We start from the raw sequence: 16,555 nt of genomic DNA, 5'->3' as shown, positions 1-16,555 counted from the left end.
CAAGGTTTAGGATAAAACAGCCTATTTCAGTTGAAATCCATACACCCCCTATGGAAGACATGACATTAATCTCCCTCTGACAGCTAATTTTTGACCATTTTCATCAAAAGTTTGCTCCCCTCGAAAGTTGCCTTGCCCGCTTTTGCACACCTTCTGAAAAAGTGCTGGCTACGTCACTGTCTCGCACACATGAGGTGAAAATATGGCATCGTGTCTTTCATAGGGGATCAACATATTTCAACTGGAATAGTCCAATACTATGAACCTCTTACCAAATCGTCACAACGACTTTTGATATATTTTTTTACGTAGCTGTGATTTGTCAAATTTCACAAGTCGTTTTCAAAATTGACTCACAAAATTAAACCATATTAAGCCTATATTTGTATGTAGCAGTCACTATTAATTTATTGATTATATTTAAGAAACAAGTGGTTATCAAAACTAGTATTTTCCGCTATAAATTACTGAATTAGAAAGGCAACTGTCACAGGTATCATATATTATGTGAATCGTAGGTTTATCTACCATAAGTCAGTTTGACCAAAATTCCTTTCCACAAAACAATAAGCATATTGCATAAAAAGGAGATAGATTAACCTCAGAGCTTTATCTATTGTTATGCTATACGTCTATTATATACCAGAGGATGTTTAAAGACATTCCCACAACCCAATGGGGTTTCTGACCTTGTATGTCTGGCTTTTGTACACATGTGGTACATTTGATCATGCCTTGCATTGGAATTGTGTGCAAATATCTGGTGTTTTCATCCTATTATTTAACATTCATAACATCGAGACTTAGGAATAAAATTAATGCAGTGGGACAATATGAATGTTTCCTGTAAGAAAATCAAATATCAGTCCTAAGTCTCAACTATTAGCTCGTTGGCTGCAGTTTTAAAATTACCATTTTGTGTGTGTGGCAATGGGGACTTTGCCTTTAAAATTAGGTTATATTGATCAAATTTCCCAATCATAGTGCATTGTAGGAATGCCTTTAAGCCTCCTCTGATTATATACCTTGTGGGAAGGAATGTCAGTCAAACTTACTTTTTATAAAGAAACCCAGGATCCATGTAGAGGAGTCAACAGAACTCCCTTATAAATACATAAGCATTTAATAGTGCAGTCTAAATTTTAAAAAATACCCGAATTCAAAACTATTACCGTAATATTATATTAGTGTTTGAAGAAATATCTTGGCCAAATTGAAGTATTAGTATAACTAGAATAAGAAAACCATGCTAAATACTTATGTGTTTATATATAAATCTATTAATGTTTCAACTAATCACGCAATTACTAATTCTGAACTACATAACACAGATCCCCTTTGAAATTGTGATGGCTTTAATACTGCAAATTACAATCAACTTGCACTGCTCCAAAAGTATAGTAAGATTGAATTGAAACAAACTTTTTAAATTCTCAATATTAGTACTTTAAGACTGTTGTACAGTGCTTAATATTAACACTTTAGTAGAGAGACTGGGTTGGCAAATTACACTCAACCTGCACTGCTCCACAAGTATAGTAAGGTTGAATTGAAACAAACTTCTGTATACATTTGTTTCCATAAATATATCAACTTTGATGCTACTAAGTTTGATCAAATTTGACATTTTAATGAAAACCATCACAGACTTCACAGAAGACCTTTATATCAACTAATGGTTACCATGGTTACTGTATGTTTGTAATAACTAGTTATGAATAAGACTGACATGTTTTATGAGACATCAATTATGATCTACACACACTATTTCAACAGTGATAGTAAGCTCTTCATGTGAATGCAAGATATGGGGGTTAAAGATAGGCTCCAAGACTTAATGCACAGACTATTACTTGGACACAGGGTTTAATTGTTTTATTGATATCTGATTTGCTGTTGATTGTGTCACCTGTGTCATGACATGTCATTCTGCATCAGTTATCATGAAATTAACAAGTATAGTGAATCAACAGTTTGACTTTGAAAGCATATTGCAGCACAACTTCAAAATTTGTGCTAGCAGATTCACAATGAATTAACAGACTCTTGCATTCACATTTGAATTGCAATCAGTTACAGTAATGTTATGAGGGGGTACTGTGGGTTGTACAAGGGGGTCAAATAGGAAGGGGTCATGTCAAAGGTCATGCATGCCTTATAGAAGCAAGAATACATTGATAGAACTTTGGACAAAAAAGGTTGAAAAAAGTTTTTAATTCTTGTAATATAAATAGGAAGTGTGATGAGATGAAGGTAGAATCACTGGGATGTTTTTGGTGATAATCAGCACATGATTATGATGTGATGACCATTAAATGACTTACCAATGAAGTACTGCAAAACACTTAAATTTCACAGGTACTTTATTTCACAAATTGAGAAAAAGCAGGATTTTTTAGGGTTTTTAATTCTTGAATCCAGAAGATTTACTGTTAGTTTCAATGTAAAATTTTATAATTTGCGGGGAATTTAATATTGCAAATTTCAGGTCCTAACGAAAAATGCGAAATTAAATACCTCGCGAAATTTAAGTATTTTACAGTATTTGGTGATATAGTAAATGGCTTGATGGTTGTATACCATTGATAAGTCATTTAGTGACTTTGATGATTATCACTGTTAGTTCATTTGGTGATCTGATCACATTTCGGGGATAACTAAATGATTTGATGTTTATCACAAATATACCATTTGGTGATTTGATACCAACTGATTTGATTTTGGAATTAATTGATGATGGTCACTTTTAGGGAAATGATTTGACATGATTTTTGGTGAGTAAAATGATAAGCTGCAATAAATATATTAGATGATTGCAATTTAATATTAAAGAATATCGTCAAATGAACTGTCTGTTCTTTATTGGGTGAGATCTTTCAGTGTTTCTATTCTTTATTGGGTGAGGTCTTTCAGTGTTCTAGACATGTTGGAGATGATTGACTTAAAAACAATCACTTACAACAGAATTATAACAATGGCATGTATCTCTAAAGGATTTGTCAAATTTGTGTTGATAAACATGAATTAAACATGCTTCTTTTGTCAGCATTCTTTGATTGATGTAATTATTAAACGTCATCAGCAGTAATAGTGACAAATAGTTGCAATAATTTGGATGAATGACAAAAACAAAAAATAAAATAAAAATAAAAATATCTTCTGTTAACTTCTTTAATCTATGGAAAGAATATGATGATGAGTGGTACTTTTGTACAAAATTAATTTCAATATTAATTGGAATAATTAAAAGTGTAAATTAGATAGCAGTAGAAACGCAGAAAAATGTTTTATGGCAAATCATAGAATTTGTGTACATGCAACTATTTACTATGCAACAATTGGGCTAAGCCATTTAAAGTCCACATTCCCTCTGGGGTAGATTGTGGAAATATCTTCCACAGGGGGAGTATGAATTTCAAATGGAATAAGCACATTAACCAACTCACTCTGTGGAAGATTCAGGTTGAATCTTTCTCAGAGGATGTATGAAGTTTAAACGGAGTTGCCTAATGTGTTCATTCTATTTGAAATTCATACTCCCCCAGTGGGTGATATTTCTAACATCTTCCACAGGGGTAGTGTAGATTTTAAACGGAATAGCCCATTTATACTGAACATGAAGATTGAAGGTGGTTTTGTGGAATCAGTTTGTTTTCTGTGCAGAATAAATGTTTGTTGTTATGCCATTTTATACAATATGTGACAGAAAGACAACACAAGGGTAGAAATGATTTGGTGTCAATTTCACATAATAACTAAACACAGCAATTCAACTTGATGGTGGACATCAACAAAGATTTGAACCCAAGGACAGAGTTGTTCATATATTGCAGATGAGATCAATACCAGCTAATTTCACAATTTAATCTATGATCTCGATTATGCTATTCTATCAACACACAGTTATTCCCCTGATATGCTTGTACACACACATGACCTTTGTATGTTTTGGGTACCCAACTCATACTCCACAAGTTGAGGTCACTTTCTGATCTATTAGTATTGTATAGAGGTTATTGAACTATGGCACTGGAATGAGACCTTTTAGATTCATAATGTTATTCCGCTGACTGAGATAAATAAAAAATTATTTCATGTCAACTTGGTCCACATTTGTGGTACATAATCTCTCTACTTTAGATATATGATATATGATGTGGCAAAACAGCTCCCCATCATGCCTTGGTGGGTGAGGCAAGAGCTGTACCGCTAACAAACTCTTTAAATGCACAATACATCAAGAACAACAATATATCTAAATACGTCAAATTGAACCACACTGGTTGACGCTTTTACGGACTGGCATATAACCAGTCTGGACGTTCTAATGGAGAAAAAGAGTGTGTGGTCGTTGAGATCATTATCCTGATTGGATGAGTAACAATTCCAAAAATGCTGACTTAACATTAATATGTATTCTTTGTGTCTGAATTTTAATTCACAAAAACACAAAAATAGATTTCCTGCTGCCCCTCTGGTTTGACAGGTTCATGGAACAACAAAAATCCCAACTCTGTCCTTGGTACTAACATGAAGCAAACAAAACAAAAAACAATAACAGGGATTTCAAGACCTCACCCAACAAAGTGAAAATGTTCAATATTACATGTTGAATTCCATGAGCACTACTGTCTTTCTTACAGTGATATAATAATCTTACAATGCCTTTGATTGGTTGATTACATGATACAATCAACTGAGTAACCAATCAAAACAGAGCTTTTAGATCTCTTAGCACCTTCATATCATCCTTACTGGCCGTTTTTTACAGTTTCTCTGATTGGCTCAATACATGATATAGCTCTCTTTGTAACTATTGGTAACCAATCAAAATAGTTCTTAGAGGCCAGGAATTCAGTCAGCAGTGCCCATGGAGTTCATTATTACTTGTTAATCTTGGATGGATGGTATATACCAGCACAGCATTCTTCATGCTGGTACCTTAAATGATCATCATGAGTTAAAATGTTAAATTGAATGAAAAGCCAGAGAGAATGAGGAATATTATGTATATCATTGAGACTAAATTTGCTTGAGTCATAGAGGACTGTGAATTGCATCTATTTTGGATGAGTTGTTTCATTGTTTTGTCATAATACTAATAGGCCTATAATAGGGGCTAGCAACTTCCAAATCACCTGCATTTTCCTCCAGAAATAAGCTCAATAAACCAAAAACTATAACAACTTTTGAAATTGATGATGTTAAAAATCTATTACAGGGGCATAACATGGGAAATTTAAATCAAAATGCTGACTGATTTGTTTACTTAAGATAAAAACATGAGTTGTCAAGAGAAGGGAAAAAGTGGTAGACCCTAAACCTCTCACAAGTGTCTCCGTGGCCAAATATTTTTGAGTCATAAGTGTGAACTATCTTATTTTGTAATTCTTGGCTACAAACAAATATATCAGGGATTAAATCAGAAAAGACAAATCAAAACTTGATGTGAATATATTTTAATATCCACGTCCACACAACCCATCCAGAAGATGTTATAGCAATTCACAGTAATAGCATATAATAGAGGCAATAGCGAGAAATAAGAGAAGCTAGGCACAAATTTGAAATCCAATACAAACCCTCCTCTACAGTGCCACATTTTATACTTTGTCTGGCTTTCTCAATCTTCAGCTTCCTCTTCTCCAGTCTCTCGGCAAACTCCTGCTCTTCCTGCTCCACACGACACTTGTGAAAGTTTTCCACAACAACGCCGACAAACATGTTGAGGACGAAGAAACCGACGATGAGAAGGAACGAGATGAAGTAGAGGATAAGCCACTCGTTGTAGTCACGGATTGGCTGAAAATAATAATGCGCAAATAATAAGTGCAATGATTGGCTGGAAATAAGAACAGGCAACGGGCTATTCCAGTTGAAATCCATACACCCCTATGGAAAACAAAACCTTTATTTCCCACACAGGGAATGAAGATTTCAAATGGAGTCACCCATTCAGGTAACCTCATTTAAAATTTACACTCCCTATATCACATACTCTTTAAAAAAATGTGAAAATGTGTTTTTTTAATGATGTTTAGATTTATGATTTAGCAATCACTGATAAAGCCTTTAATGGGCTATTCCAGTTAAAATCCACACTATCCCTGTGGAAGATTTGGAAACATCTTCCACAGGGGGAGTATGTTTTTCAAATGTAACTGGTCAGGTTTAATTATTTTGAAATGCACACTCCCCGTGTTATGGCTTTACCCATGTCTTACACAACTGGAGTGAGTATTTCAAATGGAAGTTACCCAATTGTCTATTGTATTCAAAATTCATACTCCCTCTGTGGAAGACTTTAGCTAAATCTTCCACAGGGGTAGTGTGGATTTTAAATGGAATAGCCCAATGCCTTACCTGTTGATCTATGCCCACAGCATCAATACCATTGTACATAATCTCAACCCAGCCATCACGAGATGCTAGAACAAACAGCGCCATCAATGCCTGCAAGAAATCAAAATGAAAAGAAATCATTATATGTAATTAGAATTAGATGTGGTGACTGAGAGTGTTTACACATGTTGGGAACTAGAACATTGAAAGGCTTGAAGTTATACAGCAAGACCATTTCACATGTTAATAGCTATATTGTCCTATATTGATTTGGCATGTTTTAAGAGCACAGGACATCACGGTCAACTACCTTGATGTCCCATGTCATTTTTAGGTGACACCTTTATGAACAAAAACTTTTTCAGATTTTTCAGATAACCCCTGAAATGACCCCCTATGTCCACCTGGGGAGAAAAAATGTGGTGCCTTATCTGGATTCACACATACCTATCCTAGATGGTCAAATTTATACTACTGGTTGACCCATTTATAATTGATTGCATGGATTAGCCTCGCATTAAGTTCATACCATAGACTAATATAGACTATTCATCAACGGTAAAGTAAAGTAAAGTAAAGTAAAGTAAAGTCCCAGCATCACCTGTTAATGAGGGCCAATCATTCCATAAAGTGCAAGCGATGAAACTGCTATGCACATACCCCTCTATCGCATAATATCAGAGGCGGATTTAAGGGGAACAAATGTTCTCATTTCATGTTAAAGTATATTTTATGAATTCCTTGTTGTTATTGCATTTTTATCTCATACTGTATCACTTTTGTGTACTATTATACTAGGTTATACTGTATTATACTATGAATATTATGTTTTGTATTGACTGAGGGCCTGCTTGGAAAGCAGTGCTGGTCACTGAAGTTGTTACCCTCAATAAAGAAAGAATAAACTAAACTAAATGGTGCACGACCCCCCTAATTTTTGCAATGCAGTGCTGTACCCCCTAATTTTGGAAGAGCGGTGCCTGACTTCGTGTGGGCATGCCCCCCTGAAAATTCCTGGATCCTCCCCTGAACACAAACATGCAATGCTGGTGATTTGGCAGACACAAACAATCAAACTTCATGAATATGTCAGAATTCAAAGCATACAAAGCTTGAGGACTTTGGCCGGTGGTGTATAGTCTGTACATTTTCTAGTCTATGGTTCATACATACCTGTCCTAGATGGTCAAAGTTGTACTGCTGATTCAACCATTGATTGCGTGGATTAGCCTCGCATTGAGTTCGGTTCCTGATCATGCGGATATCGGGTCCATCACAATAGAAAAATTTTCCTTTGAAGAGCTAAGCAAAGAAATATAAAATAACATAATAGATAAAATCATGTATGAATGTGTATGTAGAGACTCTTTCAACCCTATGACATAACAGATATAACTAAGATAATATAATGCTATGTGTGATATGTGGAGAGCCTGTCAGCAGCGATAAATGCTTTTCTGCTTAAAGTAAGAAATACTGATATCATAGGTCACTTATTTGTTACATGTTATTAGGTCAATTGTGGAAATCTAGGGTGTGTGCTCCTGAAGCTGCAAAGTCCCAGAGTTGTTGTTAAATGGTTTATGGAATGATGTGGGGTTGTAGTGGTTATCGACAACCTGTAAAGTGTGCTGAGGCTTGTGGATCAATGTCTAGGCATTGTGCCTGTGCCTAGAGCACTAGAAATCATTGCACTTTACTATTACTATTACTATTACTATTACTATTACTATTACTATTACTATTATTATTATTATTATTATTATTATTATTATTATTATTATTATTATTATTATTTTAAACTGTTTGGATGTGATGAACCCAGCTCAATAGTATCGGTTTGAACATGATCATTGTTTATGCCTTTATTCTGATCAAATTATGCCAAATTTCTACATAACATAATCTAATGTCCAATTAATTTCACTTACTTGTATTCCTAAAATACCAAAGATAACAAAGAATGTGCAACAAATGATGACAATATTTCCAATAGGTTTGAGAGATGATAGTAATGTCTGCACTACAAGCTTGAGACCAGGAGCTCTGCTTATCACCCTGTGATATAAAATAAAACAACAGTATATTAATAACAAAGAATGTGCAACAAATGATGACAATATTTCCAATAGGTTTGAGAGATGATAGTAATGTCTGCACTACAAGCTTGAGACCTGGAGCTCTACTGATCACCCTGTGATATAAAATAAAACAACAGTATGTTAATAACAAAGAATGTGCAACACATGATGACAATATTTCCAATAGGTTTGAGAGATGATAGTAATGTCTGCACTACAAGCTTGAGACCTGGAGCTCTGCTGATCACCCTGTGATATAAAATAAAACAACAGTATGTCAATAACAAAGAATGTGCAACACATGCATGACAATATTTCCAATAGGTTTGAGAGATGATAGTAATGTCTGCACTACAAGCTTGAGACCAGGAGCTCTACTGAACGCTCTCTGGATACCAAAGATTTGTGGACTGTATAACAATGCTAGCATTATTATAACATTATATCCTAGAAATAGAAAAGTACACAGTCCAACACACATGCAGACAGACAGACAAACATACCTGAGTGGTCTTAGTGTCCTCAGCAATCTGAAGACTCTCAAGATGCCAAAGATCTGTGGACTACTTGATGACACCAGCGAGATGAGAACATCTATCCATGATATGCCTACCAGACATCCATCCATGATATTCCAGCCACTATGTAAGTATGCATGTTTACCAATGAAGAACCCCTTGGCTAAGACTTTAACAAGCATCTCCAGGGTGAAGATAGCCATGAAGATGTAATTGGCAATGTTGAGAAACTTGCGCTCCTGGATTTAGAGAAACAATTAAGAGGAATACATTGGGTGCATGTATAAAACATACGTACCTATCTCAACATTTACAAATGTAATGTTAAATCCGTCAGAGTTTTGGTTGAGCAATGGGCTATTTAACTTGATGCGCATTTTCCATAGCTCAATGTCACATAACAAAAATAACACGCCCCAATAAACTTTCCCTCCCAATATCTTTTCTATCCATCCCCATCACCTGCAAATCCTGCCGCTTTCCTCCTACCCCTCCTACAACTCTTGTCCTACCCCCCTCCTCCTACTACCCTTCATACCCTTCCTCATACACCTCTAATGCATTGCCATAGTTTTCTTACCAAACTGTCATCTCCAGTATAGGCCTTTCCAAAGCTAATGGCACCACAGAATTGAAGAAAGACAACCTGGACTCCCTATACTAGCACATACAATCGCACCGTCAGCTATGGGGAGAAAATTGGGGGTATTCCGGTCCTTGCCGACAGTGCGCGTAGATGAACGAAAACAATTCTGCGTCTAATCTTTAGCATCCTGGTATCGTGTGCAGGTAGCATTAAGTGCGTCTCTCAAATGCCCCATCATCCATGTCGCTCTTACATGGCAAAGATTGCCTCGAGCGCATTCCCAGGGAAACTGAATACCCCCAATTTTTGCTCTATGCCTGTATCAAGATGGCAGCCGAGTCCCGATTCTCCTTCTCTAATTCTATGAATGTCACACATTTGGTAAACATGATGGCAAGAATGGTGTAATCAAACCACTGGGCTATGTAGGGGGTTAGGATTAGGGTTAGAGTTAGGGTTTTCTTACCAAACTATCAGGTTTGATAGCAGGCCTTTCCATAGCTAATGTCACACAGTTGGTAAAAATGATGGCAAGAATGGTGTAATCAAACCACTTCTGGGCTATGTAGAACTGAAGTTTGTGACGAAATCTAAAAAATGAAAATATGCAATGGCAACATTTATAATAAATACATACGAGTACAACAACAATGTTTATTCACGAGTTGAGACCTACTGAATAGAGTTTCTAGCCCAATAATTTTGGTATATTCAGTTTTATACAAAATAAACTAGCAATCAGAACTTCGATATTTCAAGTGATTCTTTGCCCTGGATGAAAGTGTCCAATTTGTACATGTCACATACTAAGTGTGTACGCAGTGTACTGCACACACATTAATGTTTATGGACAGCATTGTATGCTGTGCATTTGTCACAGAGCTACAAGCGAGTTGAGTGTTCTGCCAGGGCCAAGAATTCCAACTTGAAATATCTATAGTTAGCTGCTGGCCTTTACTCAACAACATAAGACTAATCAACAACACAAGACTACATAATTCATACCTCTCCTTTTTCTTTAATTTTGCTTCATCTTATACATTGAATTAGCATCCACTTTGCTCAATTGGTGAGGCACTATAACTAGACTCTGGTGTGCGAGTACTCAACAATACGAGTTTAACTGTTTGAGCCCCCGCTGTATCTATTCGTTTGAGCCGCCGCTGTATCTATTCGTCTACTCGTTCAAAACTCAGAGTGCTGCTCCTGGCTGTGATGGTTATTATATGTAGGCTGAATAGGGTTCTGTGTCTGTATAGAGGTGCATCCCAGTATGATGCTAAATAGTATATCTCTTGGTTGTGGGCCATATTAATTGGCAACTTTCTGTAAAGCGCAATGACCTTAAGTAATGCACTAGTGAAATTCCATAGCCGTGGAGTGGCTGCTTCCTGGCTTGATCTGCAATCGATATTTTTTAAGGACGTGTACAGATGAAGCAAGTTATTGTTTGCTGTATCAAGCCCAGGTAGACATATTATAAATCCTGTTCCATCAATCTAACATTCTGCTGCACTGCCCCCAACTTGGGACAGGCAGTGGTGGCTTGAGCACTTTGGTCCCAGGAACCCTCCCTCTCCAGTGCAGCTACTGTTGATATCAGGGAATCACATTACAGTAGTGGCTACTCCCTTCTATCAGACCAGGAACTGTCGGTATAAGGTGGCTTTTTTATTAGTTTGGGAGTAGTTCCCACAGTTATAACCTTGCATTGCAGTCACACTTACTTATTATGAGGTGATAGTATATAGAGTGCGTATTCCTCTCTTGTCTTGAAGCACCCCTTAGGCTCTGGTAAAAACTTTGTGCAGTCGCAATTCTAAATATTACCAAAGAAAACAGAACACAAGAATAATAAGCTTACAAAGAATTTCATCATGTGCAATAAACATTCATTCACCACTGTTATAAATCTCAAATATCACTCACTGCACAAAGTAAAATTCTGTTACTGACGCTTCTTTCTATTATATATTCAATTCAAATACAGTAAGCCAAAGAATTAAGGTACCAGTTGGGTTTATCCTTGTATATCCTAAATAAATACAAATATGTCAAAATTTAAACAAACAGCCAATACCTGTACTCTTTAGCTCCGATTTAAGACTTTATTCTTTGTTGAAATTGGTTGAGAACTAAAGAAAAAGTGATCTAAAACCTAATGAAAAAACGAAATCAAAAGTTGCACTTTTGTCAATGAAAGCACGACGCTAGTTGTTCACAAACGCTTTGTGTACAAATCAATAGGACATTCAATGGAGCAAAGTGCAACATTTAAATTGGCATTTCCTTGGGTTTTTGGATCGCCGTGTCTTTATTTCTTGAACAATATCAACGAATGAGATCTTAAATTCGAGCTAGAAGATGCAGCTATTGGCTGCTGGTTCCAATTATGACATATCTGTCTTTGTTTAGGATATACTGAGGTGAACATAACTAGTAACTTAATTTTTTTGGCTTACTGTATTTGAAGCAATAATACTGCGCATAAACTTACAATCCTGAACACTGCAATTGTCATTTACTTTGGATGAATGTAAGCGACGATAACATGAACCTTGTTATCATGGGCTATTCCAGTTGAAATCCATACACCCCCTATGGAAAACATTACCTTTATCTTCCACAAAGGGAGTGTGAATATCAAATGGGTTATTCCTGACTGAGTGACCTCATTTGAAATCTACACCCCATGTGTGGGAGATTAAGGTTATGTCTTCCACGGAGGGTGTGTGGATTTCAACTGGGATAGACAAATCTCTCTGCAAATTTTGTGATTACATTGCCTATCTGCTATACAGCGATCAGACACAAACACTTATGAACTTCAGAAATGTATTAGAAAATTGGAAACTTTCCCCCCAAATCACATCAACAGGCCTGACCATACAACTATCTGTTTAACTAATACTCTTCATTTTGGATGATTCGAACTAAGTCTTTTTAATCGGTTTTAAACATTATTAGGACAAATATGATAATGTTCTAAATTACAATACACTCATAGTCAGTGTGTGCAGTTTAGCTTGTAGCACTAAAATTCATCACTGCATCACTATCCAAAATATTGGACCAGACTATCCTCTATGACACTGTGATCTCTATGGCATGATTAAGAATAGTAAAAACAAACCATCCTTTCGTTTATTCTCTAATTATAGAGTCTATAATTATATTACTATTCATATAATTTTTTGCAGAATTCCTTCTACAAGATAAGCGTACTGCTAACCGTCCAGCGCATATTATTTTCTACAAGGTCCTATGCACATGCTTGATGTCGTGCATGTATAGGCCCTAGTGGTTAAGGCATAAAAGGAACCTTGCAACAGATTATAGTAGAAATTTACCAATAGTACCAAAGAAAGAGAAATGAGAGACAGTATAGATGGGTTGAGTGACCTTACTCCACTGCTTTCATGTGGCGATTCCAGTATTTAAAAAAGGTGCAGAAAATTACAGTTTTAAGAATGTTACCTACTATATTTTGTTATAATTTGATGAAGTATAATCACAGAATGTTGGGGAATGTACAAACGGGGATAATTAAATGAATAAAGAGCATCAATGATATAATATTGGATGGCTGAGCATGATACCATAAGATATCGGATGAGTCATAAAAATATCGGACGAGCCAACGGCGAGTTCGATATTTGTATGACGAATCCGATATGTTATGGTATCATGCGAAATAAGCCATCCAATATTATCATTATTAGGTTTTCTTAACTCCTAATAACCCTGAAAACATAATAATGTTGTTTATCGGTCAGAACTCAATTCTATTAATGAACCCCTAATTTGTAACATTTTAACGATATTTTTGAGTTTGCTGGGATACATGTAGACTTGCAACAGTTCTGCAAACAGGCTCAAAGCTTCAATGTGATTCTGAACTAAAAACAGGTTTTTGGTCACTTCTGAAAAATATCTTCAAAACTCATTGAATAGATAACCAAATAATTTACACACTATTGATGGTTTCGCCTATCATGGTCAATAGGCATCATAACCAAATAATTTACACACTATTGATGGTTTTGCCTATCATGGTCAATAGGCATCACACTCCTTGCAGAGAACTTTTGCTTTGTCCCAACTGATGACGCAAGACATGTCAAAGAATCAATATGGATCAGGAGAAGAGGAACGTCATGAACAGAGACGAGGGGCCCACTACCTGAGTCATGTGTATGATCCTTTCCTGGCTGTAAATACACCCTCTACAGTCAGGATACGTCCAACCGGAAGTAAGGATCATCCATTATCATTCTGATGATGCCTATCGACCATGATAGGCGAAACCGTCAATAGTGAGTAAATTATTTGGTTTTGTTTAATGAAAATTTTCCTTAATCTTCAAAACTGTCTACTTGAAACATTAGAGTAATAATACAAGGAGTAAAGTGTAATACCTACAGTAAAGAGTAATACATAGTATAAAAGAGTAATACATAGAGTAAATAGTGATTCAAAGAGTACTACATAGAGTAATATCATAAAATATTTTAACTCTTTTTCAGCTAACAATGAAAGAGAAGAGAAATTCAAGTGAATATTTTGCAAAGTTTTTAGATATTATAGCACGATTACAATTAGAAGTAAACCTGAAAAAAAAAATATGAAAAATTTAGAAAAAATAGCAACTATTTACATTTATCAATGCAAATGAACCACAACCTGATGCATACATAAGCAGCTAATTTGCATATGCTTTGCATAATTGCTTGGGAACTTACCATTTTGACGAATAGGGGTGAGCATTGTGCAGAAGCAATACATTTATGTTGTGATGTGCGTATGGCATGCAGCGGCAATCAAACATGTGAAACAAAATACAATGGCAAAAATATTTCATGAATTGTTAGATTATTAATAAATGAAATTTATTAAAATTTACTAGTATGTAATGACTATTAAATGTAGTCTATATTAAATGATGGTGGTGCATGCACTTCATGGTCGTTTATAAAATCGTGCAGATACATTTCTTTTTTTAAGATTTAAAAAAAAATTTATTTCAAGAAAATGTCCAGCAAAATAATAACAAAAAGTCCAAAAATAATTTAAAGACCATTCAGGGGAAAAGCACATATACTGTAATGCATTCCCAACGTCCCATGAGACCTGAGACAACCCTTGGCTTTATAAAGATTTATTCTGAGAGAAAGATCAACTGGGCTACCGTAAAAACTCGATTGTTAGCATATGTGCTTACTATCGAGCGCTTTTAAAATTGTACCAAAGTACGGCGCTCTACCAACTGAGCTAATGGGGTTGAGACACAAATTTGCAGGTTACTTGATCGTAGATAACAATGTGTATCGATGATTTGCTGAAAACCCTTTACACTTTTGTGGATGGGGCTCTTCATGTTTGCATGTTTCAAAAGCGCTCGATAGTAAGCACATATGCTGACTATCGAGTTTTTACGGTATTCCATTTAAAATCCACACCCCTCTGGAAGATGGTCATTCCAGGTGGAATTTTTGTATTCATGTTATGTTGAATTCCAGCTGGAAGCTGTGTAAAATGTCACAATATTTTTAAACTTTGCACAATTTGACCCAAATGTCAAATTTTGTTTGGAATTCAAAATCTTCCCCATCTTTCTGACTGTTTTTTTTTTTTGGATAAAAATATGATTGGATCTAAAAAGCCAAACCAGCTGAATTCGATTGGAATTCCAGAATCTTCCTCATCGATTGGAATTCCAGAATCTTCCTCATCGATTTAAATTCCAAAATTTTCCTTATCAATTGGAATTCCAGAATTTTCCTGAAATTCCAGAATCTTTCTAATCAATTAGAATTTCAGAATCTTCCTCAATTGGAATTTCAGAATCTTCCTAATAAATTGGAATTCCAGAATCTTCCTCATCGATTGGAATTCCAGAATCTTCCTAATAAATTGGAATTCCAGAATCTTCCTCATCGATTAGAATTCCAGAATCTTCCTAATCAATGGAATTCCAGAATCTTCCTCCCATTTAGTTACCCATCGCATCAAAACACAGCAGTTGTCTTGAGAATGAATATTCCAGTTAAAATCCATACACCCCCTATGGAAGACACGACCTTCATCTTCCACACAGGGAGTGTGAATTTCAAATGGAGGCTACCTGAATGGGCGACTCCATTTGGAATGTATGGATTTCAACTGGAATCGCCCATTACAAATTCCTTACATTTCCTTATCATATTCTTTAATCTCTCATGCATATTTTGGATTATCTTTGAATGTGGATTTACGACAACAGATATGATGATCATATACTGCATGCAAGCAACATACCAAAGCAAACAAACAGACAAACAAGGTAAGCAAAGCACATTTAAAGCAAGAGGCGGATTTTCCAATTGGAATATTCCATTTAAAATCCACACTACCTCTGTGGAAGATGTTAGAAATATCTTCTACAGGGGTAGTATGAATTTCAAATGGAATGAACACATTAAGCAACTCTAAAAATCTTAGAGTAGCGTGGCCCAAGGGTTAAGGTCTTTGACTCTGGTGCAAAAGGTCCCCTGTTCAATTCCCGGTGGAGGCAACTATCAACAAATTTATTATCTGCTCTCTCTATTACTACATTTGAAATTTGCAGCAAATGACAAAGACCTCACAGTCAGTTCCAATCATGGTACCGCCTGGCTGTCTGTACACCCTACCTGGGGATCATGGGAGCTAACAGTGTCTGACATTGAATGATTTCCTCAGGTCAAATACAAACTTTAAAAGGATGTATTTTTAAGCTGTGAGTGAGATTTCAACCATTTTAAAATCATGACACTTTGAGGTGGTTTGGGTGGGTAGGCTACCAAAGGTGTGGTATTGTCAGTTCATGGACTGTAGTTTCTACAGTTCATGGTCAGTTCAGGGTTAGTGCTTTTCCAAGCTGGTTCTAATAACAAAACCCTACATAGCCACAATAACTATGCCCTAACTCATCCCTCTACACAGCAGGTCTAAATGACCAAAAATCACATGTAATATTATGCAGGTCAACTAACGTAAATGTTCGCCTA

General features: G+C 35.8%; 1 protein-coding gene across 1 annotated transcript in view; it reads right to left on the bottom strand.

Annotated features, from left to right (window-relative positions):
• Window positions 1-16,555, bottom strand: part of LOC140164185 (voltage-dependent T-type calcium channel subunit alpha-1G-like) — a 135,067-nt gene that overhangs the window by 34,689 nt on the left and 83,823 nt on the right. Inside the window, exons 15-21 of the mRNA XM_072187428.1 lie at window positions 11,255-11,346; window positions 9,994-10,117; window positions 8,927-9,180; window positions 8,274-8,400; window positions 7,516-7,644; window positions 6,364-6,453; window positions 5,583-5,802 (exon numbers count right to left, since the gene is read on the bottom strand). Of these exons, the coding sequence (XP_072043529.1) occupies window positions 5,583-5,802; window positions 6,364-6,453; window positions 7,516-7,644; window positions 8,274-8,400; window positions 8,927-9,180; window positions 9,994-10,117; window positions 11,255-11,346 (1,036 nt within the window). The remainder of the gene's footprint in view (window positions 1-5,582; window positions 5,803-6,363; window positions 6,454-7,515; window positions 7,645-8,273; window positions 8,401-8,926; window positions 9,181-9,993; window positions 10,118-11,254; window positions 11,347-16,555) is intronic.

The sequence above is a fragment of the Amphiura filiformis genome, chromosome 11 (assembly GCF_039555335.1).
Source record: "Amphiura filiformis chromosome 11, Afil_fr2py, whole genome shotgun sequence".
Lineage (NCBI taxonomy): Eukaryota > Metazoa > Echinodermata > Ophiuroidea > Amphilepidida > Amphiuridae > Amphiura > Amphiura filiformis.
Note: the sequence above shows the minus strand (reverse complement) of the source record. Positions and strands in the feature narration are given on the sequence as shown.